The sequence below is a fragment of the Maylandia zebra genome, linkage group LG7 (assembly GCF_041146795.1).
Source record: "Maylandia zebra isolate NMK-2024a linkage group LG7, Mzebra_GT3a, whole genome shotgun sequence".
Taxonomy (NCBI): domain Eukaryota; kingdom Metazoa; phylum Chordata; class Actinopteri; order Cichliformes; family Cichlidae; genus Maylandia; species Maylandia zebra.
The window spans coordinates 31611667-31621944 of record NC_135173.1 but is presented as its reverse complement, the minus strand read 5'-3'; the positions used below and the strand labels follow the sequence as shown (position 1 = coordinate 31621944).

At 39.4% G+C, this 10278-nt stretch overlaps 1 protein-coding gene and 1 long non-coding RNA gene across 3 annotated transcripts; both read left to right on the top strand.

Moving 5' to 3' along the window:
- Positions 1 to 259: 259 nt before the first annotated feature.
- Positions 260 to 3345, top strand: LOC143419675 (uncharacterized). Of its 2 annotated transcripts, XR_013099685.1 has the most exons (4): positions 260 to 1889; positions 1981 to 2760; positions 2885 to 2955; positions 3251 to 3345. It is a non-coding gene; the product is annotated as an uncharacterized LOC143419675 (long non-coding RNA). The 2 variants fall into 2 exon arrangements; XR_013099684.1 differs by having other exon boundaries at positions 260 to 2760.
- Positions 3346 to 5372: 2027 nt separating this feature from the next.
- LOC143419674 (coxsackievirus and adenovirus receptor-like) lies at positions 5373 to 8377 on the top strand. The gene is made up of 3 exons (XM_076887064.1): positions 5373 to 5433; positions 6964 to 7332; positions 7434 to 8377. Exons 1-3 carry the CDS (start codon positions 5418 to 5420, stop codon positions 7598 to 7600), a joined length of 552 nt encoding a protein of 183 aa, XP_076743179.1. The 5' UTR covers positions 5373 to 5417; the 3' UTR covers positions 7601 to 8377.
- The last annotated feature ends 1901 nt before the right edge of the window (positions 8378 to 10278 follow it).

The following is a 10278-nucleotide window of genomic DNA, read 5'->3' as shown; positions in this document are numbered from 1 at the left end:
ATATTAATAAAAGAATGTCTTGATGCATACTCAATCATCCAGGTAAGTCTTTTCTCTGCACATTTTAACTGAAATAACAGGGTAGGGACTTTGTATATTCCATCTGTGTAACTCACCTTGGAGAATCGTGTAGTGTTTGCTAGGAACACCAGTAGCCAGTATAGGTAATTGATAAGCACAGCTGGAGAGAATTGGTAGTTATACACAGTCTATATAAGCTTGGTGAGTAAAACAAACCTTTGGGGGTTTATGAGGAGAGAGTAGTTACAGTGAATTTACAGTGGTTAGAAAGCAATTATAGCCAGGGTGGTGATTGAGAAGCGCTTGTGAAAGTGAGTGGATTTAAGAAAGTGAGTGATTGGGGTGTTTCAGTTGGTTTGCTTTCTTTTCTTTCTGACTCTGTGTGTTTGTGGTACAGTGGAGTAGGTAAGTTATCAGGTGTAATAGATACATGGACAGGCGTAGGTGGGGGAAATGGAGCCCAAACTTGTGAGGGAGCTTCTGGAGTTCAAACTCCACAACTGCTGAAGGGTCAAGAAGCAGAGAAAGATGTACAATTAAGAGAAGAGTTGAGACCTTCAGGAAAAATGATGAGTACAATTGATTATTTCATGTAAACTATCAGAGTGTACTATTCTGCTTTCATGTGTTCATTTGTTTTGTTTTTTTCCCGCTTTTACACGTTTAATCTTGATGGAAAGAAAACTAAAACTGAGCACTTGGTGAAAGTGGTCTGCTCTGCCAAAGAGGCAAATGAAATGCTTAAGGATATTTCATTACAGCCACTTTGGTGGACACTGTGGATGGAAGAAGACTCAGACTATCATGGCACACTATTACTTCCCTGGCATGGAAGGGGACATTCAAAAATGTGTGAGTACAGTTCTTCAAGATGAGCATGAACAAAGGTGTGTGTTTTACTGTGCTTTTCTTTGTTTGTACTCTGTTGGTTTTGACAAACACATATTATCTACAGCTATAAGTTATTGTGCTGATTATTATGAAAAGCAAGGAGAAATTTAGACTGTTTTTAAGAATTTAATGTTACTCTATTTGTCACTAGGTTGCTCAGTGTCCACAATGCCAATGTAACCAGGGCAATATCATCCCATATGGAAAGGATGTATATAAATCTTATAAAGTTTGTATCTGTCTTTTGTGAAACTTGTATGAAAAGCATACAAGAGTGAAAAAAGATATAAGATCCCTAGAAAAATTATATAAATGAAACTTGTATGTTTTGGATACTTCCTAAAACAATATATGAAAGTGGCCACTTTCATGAGTAAATCATGTAAGCCTTATATGATTCACTATATGAAGTAGGCCACATCTGATGCAAGTTTTTTCTATTTCTTTTCCATATGGGAAGGGAAAAAATTATACATTCCAATAGTTGTTACAGTAATGCAGACAGAATAGTTGATACTATTCAAATACTTCAAACATAATATAACAAACTTGTCTTTTTTCCTCATAATTCACAGAGCCCTTTGAGCTCACTGGAATGGATCTTGTTGGTAAACTAACCTTAACAAATGGCGGTAATCAATACATTTGTGTCATGATTGATTATTTCACCAAATGGACAGAGTCCTACCCACTAAAAAGTAAAACAGCAGATGAGGGCACCGGTGTATTCTTGATCTCTTTTACAAATTAGGTGCACCTAAAAGACTGCTAACAGACCAGGGCTCAGAGTTTTCCCACAAGGTACAACATTAATAAATAAAGCAAATATGTAATTTCAGCTGTGATGACTAATGTGATCAACTTTTCAAGGTCATCTATGACCTGTGTGAAACTCTGGGCATCAAAAGAAGCCTCTGCTCAGCATGTCATCCCCAAACAAATGGCCTTGTGGAAAAATTAAATGGCACAAGCCAGAGGTTAAGTACTGCCCTTTATATTTAATGTTGTAACTACGTCACAAAACTGCATATTGAGTATATTTTTCTTTTTCATGCTACCAAATTTCAGATCCCTCAATAAACTGGTGACTGACCACTCAAAGAGCTGGGACAAATTTCTGCAGTTGACTATGTTCGGGCTCAGAACAAGAAAGCAGGTGACTACAAAATAAAGCCCCCTTTTCCTCATGTTCGGCAGGGAGGCAAGGTATCCATTGGAGATCCCAAAGGAATGCAGGTAAAATGCTATAATGCACTTGAGGGAAAATGTTTTAATCCAGTTTCAGTTACTCGGTGTCCTTCTATTTTGGCAGATTACAGAAGAAAGCGTCTGTATGATCATTTCAGTGAAGTTTGTGAGGGCCTAAAATCTCAGGAGGTGGTGTATGCTGAAGTGACCAAAAATGCCAAAAGCAGCCAAGAAAATATCCACAGGAGAGAAACAAAAAGGGGAGAGGAGGATAGTTTTCAGGTGGGAGACCTTGTTTTGCAGAAAAATATAAGGCAAGAAGAGAGGAAAGGTGGCAAACTGGATTTGGATATGGTGGGACCCTTTAAAATTATGAAGCCGGAGGGCAAAACTTGGTGTCAGAGAAGGGAAAGAGGACTCTCAAGATTAACACAGACCAATTGACACACTAGTTCCAGCCTAAAGAGAGGGTCCAAGCAAAACTGAAGGAACTGTTTGCTCCTTGTGAGGGGCCATCAGCACCACCAGTGTCACCACCTTCCTGTTAGGGGAAATCGCCGGTGCAGTCTTGCTGTGACCCAGAAGATGATGACTAAGGAGATGGTGAAGTTATTTTCTGAGAATGTTGACTTGGCCCCTGGGAAAGAGTTGGAAAGTGAGGTATGTAAACTTTTTCCAAATCACCTTATTGGAAGGGAATGACGGTGTAATGTTTGTGCCTATTTGACAATGGTGGGGCGAAAAAATGCTGCATTAATTATGGACTAATGTTTAATGACATCAGTTTGGCAGGGGTCCACAAAAAGTTGTCATGCCTGTGGTGAGAGAAGCTCGGGTGCAGAAACAGATCAGTGGGTAAAATAACCAAATCAATACCTAAGACTGAAGCACCTTAAATGGTTTACTTCAACATCACTGGGTAAAATGTCACTTTGATGCACCAACAGAAAACTTATAGTTCAGGTGACCTGCATGCCTTTGCACTTTAAACACACGGAGCACCTAAAGGACACATGAAAACATCGAGCAATCCACAGATAAGACTTTTGCACAGAAATCTGCAGTACCTGCACATTCAGATATGTTTAGTTCCTTCACTCAACAGCCTGACTTTAGACGAATGACTCTGACAATCTAATTTTTCTTTCAGATTGAATGCAACAGCTACGGAAAGTGATACCACACAGTGAGCGTGGACTGTACAGAAGGCTACTACAAATGTTATGCATGCTAAATAAACAGAAGAAATGATCGCTGTTGTCTTTGCTTAATGATTGGTTTAATTCTTGACAATCCACATTGCTGGCATTGCATCTTTCAACATGCTTGTGGGTAGATTTGAATGCACATGATTTATGTGAGTGAAGTTGGCCCCCAAACGAAAAATTTTGCAGCACAAACGTAGCACAAACGTTTGATACCACTTTTGTTAGATTTGACGAAGGTGGGGGGCCAACTTCACTCACATGCCAGATGCAAGTGCAGCCACTCAGCCTCTACTCAATGTGGTGATAGAACCAGGTACAGATGTGTGTCTCAAGTTAATCTGGTCGTGAGATATGGCACCTGGCCACAGGTGGCAGTAGTGGACTGAGCTCCATTTGAGAGTGCTCCAGCTGCTAGGTGATAGTCAGTAGATCTGCTACAGACTGAAGATCACATGCAAGTTTTGGAAATTAAACTATGAATATTCTTAACTTGGCTTTAAAACCAAAAAATTCTAACTCACCGAAAAAATCAAAACCACACCACAAACCAACTGACACACGTAGGTCACTCACTTTCTTAAATCTACTCAAGCTCGACTCAATCTCACTGGCTCTGTTTATTACTAATCACTGTAACTGCTGTAAATTCACAGTAACAACCATCTCCCTACAAATGTTTGTTAAATTAACCAAATTTATACAGACTGTATATAACTACAAACTCTCTCCAGCCATCTTGATGAATTACCTATATTGGATCAAAATGTTCATTTCCGGAGAAAAGACGCAGATGTCTATTTATTTGCTGTTTTCGTAGTTGCCTCATGCATGAGAATATCACCACATAAACTTGCGACATTTTTAAAATACTTTGTTGTTCAAGAGCCAGGCAGACTAAAGGTTCAGTTAAGAAACAAGGGGACAGAGCGGTTGTAGCACAGTGTGGAGCACTAGTAAAATTACTGCTCACTCTAACCCCATGATTACACTCCAAAAACCACTGCACACCATTCCAACCCCTAACTGCACTCAAGTAAATGCAAGTTTTTGGAAAAATATAGTTTTAAAAGTACTTTTATTGCACCATGTTCATTCACTCATGAGCTGCTGTAACATGAATCAGATGGCTGAATAGCCACTTCAGCATGCAGTCAAGTTCTATAGTCTTGATTTTATGAGCTTTATTTTATGACCAAATGATTTATTCTCTTGTAGATTTTTGGTTTTTCCGTGTTTTTTTCCACCGTGACATTTAGAAGAGCTAAGAAGATCTCTTCAGAGCAACAGTTAGTGTTTTGAAACAACCTTCTGTATCTGTAAACAATATTTTCAGTAAACTGACCGCTCTGTGACCATCACTAAATGAATATATTAACATGACTCCGGCTTAATCAGGATAATACTTTCCTGTTGTGACCACCTGAGCTTCAGATAAAGAACAAACTAACACACTACACATTTTTTTAAAAAAGGTAAGAATTCACATTTACAGAGGTTCAAATTGTTATCAGCAGCTTTTGCCCTGCCAGGTTGTTTTTTATTTAACTTATTAGAATACACCAAGAAACATGAAAACATGCAAGGCTAATGCAGTTTCTGAAAACTGGATGGAAAAGTAGGTGAGCTGTGAATAATATTTAAGCTCCTGAAACTCAGGATTTTTATTTTTTTAAGTAAGTAACAACTGTGTTACATCTTCCAGTTAATAAAGGAAGCTTAGTTGGGCCAGACAGGAATATAAACTCATTACAAATAGTTAGGAGAAAATTAAAAATAGTTTAGGTCTCAGGGCTGCTATTTCTCTCACCCAAAACACCCTTTCACGTGAAATACATCAGCTCTAAACTTGTGCTGTCTATAAAAAAAAAAAAAATTCCATGTGATGACGTTTTCAGCTAAGTTTCTTCCTGAACAGTAATGGCGGCGCACTGCTGAAAACGTGGTTTGTGACTTTGGCATTCCTTTAGTTTTTAAAGTAGCCTGTGGCATTAACAGAAAACAATAACATACTCATAAAACAAAATACAGTCAGCTGATCTAGAAAGCACAAGAATGGCTGCCGAGTCATCTGCGTTGTTCCGCTGGTTCTTGTGGTTTTTCAGCATTGTCATGCTTGTCTCTGCAGGTGAGCGTTATTTCTTAAACATTCACATTTGGTTTATAGAAGTAGTAGTATCCGCCCATTTTACATATAAATACTGTTTCTTGAAGAATTATTTTCATAATGACTGAGTTTCTTTGTGTGTTGACACGAGGCTGGTGGTGGTTGTTATACACACAAAGCAAGGCTACGCTACGCTAAGGCAACACGAGGCTGGGTGGTGTCTGTGGCCTTGTAACGTTTTGACTCCATGTCTGACCACAGAGACCAAAGAACTTTACTGCCTGCAGCATCTGTAGTTTTCAGAATGAGTCTCCATTGAATAAAGCTTTTTGTTCAAAGAATAAAGGCCAGCAGTGGCTGCACTGAATAGACACAGTAACCTATAATGAGGGGACTGCATATGTACCATGGCATGGTTTTGTTCTGTAATCTGTATGCACTGATTTACACTACTAGTAAAATGTTTTAGAACACAAATTCTTCTAGTTTTTAAATTTTTATTTCAGAACCCTACAAAAAGGCCTTTTTCAGGGAACAAGAAATAGCTTAACAACTTAAAGCTGTTCTGCAACAGTAGAGATTGATCAAGCCTTCAAAGTCGATGCTACCAATTGCTACAGGTGTCCCAATTTTTCTTGATTACTTACAAACTGGTCTGTCTGCTGGGGGCAGGGGGTTGTAAATGCAGTGTTGGAACACAATGAGGTACCATACCCTTAATGTACTCAGTTGTACTGCAGTAATGTACTGAAGAAATTTGTGTGTTGCTATAGAAAAAGAAAGAAAAAAGCAATTAACAATGGATGGCAGACAACTCATCATAAGGTTTAAAAGTCTTTCCTACAGTGAATTTGCAAAGAAAGTCACTGTGTTAGTTGGTACAGTTCCCTTCACCATCAAAGGGCACTCAGAACCTGGGGAATCTCAGACAGGAAGAGGTCTGGCAGACCACAATAAAAATCAACAGACAAGTTTCTGGGAGTCAACAGCTTATGTGACAGACTTCCCAACTTCAAGCACAGCGAGTTACAACAAGAAACCATTGGTAAGTCGTCAGAATAAGAAAACGAGACATGCCTGTGGCATGAAACACCACCGATAGACTACTGAAGACTGGAAGAAGGTGCTATGGACTGATCTATCAAAATTTTAACACTTCATCATGCATAATTTACGTACACCACCGGGTATTGTTTTGCTGCGGTTGACTGTTACAGAATGAGAGGCAATGAAGCAACCACAAGGTGGACATTTTTCCCTCTTCATCCTTTCTGGGTTTTTTCCCACTAGTTTTGCTTTTGGCTAGTGTCAGTTTCATTACCTGTAGCATGAGGCGATACCTGGACCCCACAGTAACCAACTCGTCCAGAATGTCTCATCATTATGTGCCACTGCCACAAAGTTTGCTGTGTCTCAGCACAGTCTCAGAGGCACGGTACACTGACCCAACAGTGGTCTGTCTCACTCCTCACTGTGATTGGCTGTTGTAGAAGCAAGCAGTTATACAATGGTTGCTCTAACCCCTCTACTTTGTGTTGTTTCCTCTTTTAGAGCTGAAAAACATCACAGCTGAGTCTGGACTGAACGTCACTCTGCCATGTCGAGCTCCAAACAATAACATCCTGATCTCAGTTGTAGAGTGGAGCAGGCCTGACCTGAAGAGAGACGAGTATGTGATCTTATACCGGGACAACCAACTTCATCCAGATTACCAGGATCCATCCTTTAAGGGCCGGGTGGACCTGCAGGATAACCAGATGAAAGATGGAGACGTCTCATTGGTGCTGAAGGATGTGACGATTAGTGATGCTGGAACATATGAGTGTCGTATCATCCAGAGGACAGGAACAACTCGAATGAAGAGAACTTGGCTGACGACTGACCCCATAAATATCATCAACCTGAGTGTTGTTCCTTCAGGTGAGTTTGAGTTCAGTGTGTGCAGTTTGAAGAGGAAATTGATTCTGGTCTGTGCTTCAGTGATCACGTTCCTGTCCCTCACACCTATTTCTCACCTACAGATCCACCAGGAGGACACAGAGAGGACAGATGGGAGGCAGATGGATCTGTTGGACTGATAGTTGGTGTGCTAGTTTCTTCTACAACAGTGGTTGTTGTCAGTGGTCTATTGATTTACAGAAAACTTCAAAGGCAACAGAATCACGGCTCAGCAGCAACAACAGGATGAAGTGCAAGCCTCCTGGTGCCGTTTCCAGTGTTGACATTGAAGACTTGACTGAACGCTCAGTATTTGGTTTGATTTTTACATGCCTCTTATTATCCTCAGTGTTTATACACCAGTACTTTCTTTGGGTTTTCATTACTGTATTTTTCGGACCACAAGGTGCACTGAATTAAAAGCCGCAATAAGCAAAACAAAACAGTCAGATAAGTCAGACTTTATTCATGTAATTTTTCTTGCTTCCTTCACTTCTGTACCATTGATTCATTAATGTTGAATTCTCTCGCAGCTTCTCTGTTCCCATGTTGTTGCAGTTTATTAATGACTAACCTCGTATTGTGGATGGATCATCTCAGTTGTTCTCCTGACCGAAGTTTGGTCCGTTTACAGCATCCTGCCATGCGATTGCATTTTCCCCCAACCATCGGGAACCCTCGTGTTATCGTTTATTTAGTTGAAAAAGGTTAGCGTTCATCCTCCAGCTTCACTGTGTTTATGTTATGCTAACATAGCTGTGTCGCTAGCGGTCACATAGCACATAATTATATACCAGCTAGTCCAACTTCTGTAACCCTGCAAACGTCACTGCTGTTTAATTTTCTGTCTTCATTTATGCTGGAAGTGATAGCACAGCTGTACGTTTGAATTTTTTAGAAATCTCTCAGACAGAACATGCTAAACTAATCTACGTTAGATCTTACAGACACTGAGCTGACTGACAACAAATACACTGTGTATTACTGTAGATTATAAACCAACAGTTGTTACTAAGCTGTTTAATGGTGCAGGACCTACTGGTTGATTACTGGGGAGTCTTGTCTACGCCTCTTCCTGTTGGTACTCTCACTACAGATTGTGTAGCATGAGTTTGTGTACTGCTAATAAATGTCTGCATCACTTTTTGTAAGTCAGTCTAGTCTTTTGTTGTCCTTGGCTGTAAAAGTTAAAATTCATCTTCAACATTTAAATAGTTGTAATTAAACAGAGCTGGAATCAGTTCAAAGCAAAGAAATCATCACTGAACCTGAGTAAAATCTAGACCAACCAAGTGATAACTTCTAGACTGCAGTTTGCAGTCTAGAAGTTATCACCTGAAAAGCCATTTAGTTTATTTATTTATTCATTTAAAAAAAAAAAAAATTATATTTAGTGGAGTCATCAGATCTGCTAATGTTAGCTAGCTTAGTTAGCGAGCTCCATTCATATGCACACACTTTTACATCCTCTCCTCGTGTCCCATCACAGATGTGAGCTTAAGTGTTAAGGTCAAATTGAAGCAACAGCTGGAACAAAAATATTTTCATAAATCATTCAATCGCTTTTAATGATCTCAGGCATAAAAGTGTTCATGGCATACTTTACACACCAGGCCAGTTCTAATTTAATCACAGCACGGCATAACTGACAGAATCAAACTTAAAAAAACCAAAAACTCAAAAAACAACAACATTAATCTTCAATAAACTCCGATGTGAAAATGAACATCTCTTCACGGGAGCCAAGAATCCAGCGACTGTGGCGTTATAGGTCGGAGCCCTCACTGTCTTCTCCGTTCGTCAGCTAACCTCACGTTAGTTACAAGCCGCCTCTGCTTCGTGTTCGTTGTTTCTAAACTACGTTTACCTTGTTTACCTTACTGCTGTTTCCTATGATCAAATCTGTGTTTGGGTCCACGTCCACGTCCTGGCCTCTGGGCTCCCTCTCTTCCGTGCCTCCTAACAGACTTCAGTCTTCAGTTACTCACCTTCACAGGCTCGTGCTGCAGCAGGACTTAATGTCGTTAAAGCAAACCTTTAGAGAGTGTTTTTCCTCACACACACAATCCAGACGTGTCTGCTTTAAAAAAAGTCAACATACAGCCAGAAACCACCTGTTACTTTGCTTAACAGCTTCTTGTAATGGACCGTGCTCTCCTGTGAAGGCTCAAAATGCACTCAGCACACCCAAATAAATACGACAATAAGAAAGATATTAAGGTGAAACTCAAACTCAAAACACACAGAAATGATAAAATTACTCAAGCAGCAGCAGAAATTTTTGCCCCATTGGTGTGAGAATCCATCTAACACAGGATCATGGCAGTTTGTGATACGGTCATCTCAAAACACTGATTTGTGTCTGTGTGTACAAAATAAATATTTTCCTATATAAGCAGGCATCAGCAATAATTTATATTTATAATTAGGGCAATGCGGTTCCTGTGTAGAGAAAAAAAAAAAGGTGTGTTGCACTGAGGTTTTCGGGTAATGTTATCAGTACATGTTACAGAGCTCTAGTATCAAAAATATCTCAGGTTGAGGACAGCAAAGAACCAAAGTTTGGGAACATGTTTCCAGCATTTTCTGGTAACATCTCCTGTGGTATTTCAAATAAATTAAGACAAATTTACATTTATTGATGGGGTGCACAAAAAGACATGCTGTTCTTGAGCATTAAATGTGGTGCAATTTAACTACTCTAATATACCAAAACATTTGCATTTTGAGGGAAACACCTACATATCCAATAACGTAAAAAAATGAGTGTAACCACACCTTTTATTTGGAAATATTGACCCCGGGCTTCTTCTTTTTTTTTTTTTTTTAGCAAAAAAATAAATAAATCTTTTAATACCAAAAGACGGGTTTGTGCTGGTTGGATTTATTTAAGATGTTTTCAACAGAGTTCTTCACAGAAAAATTGTA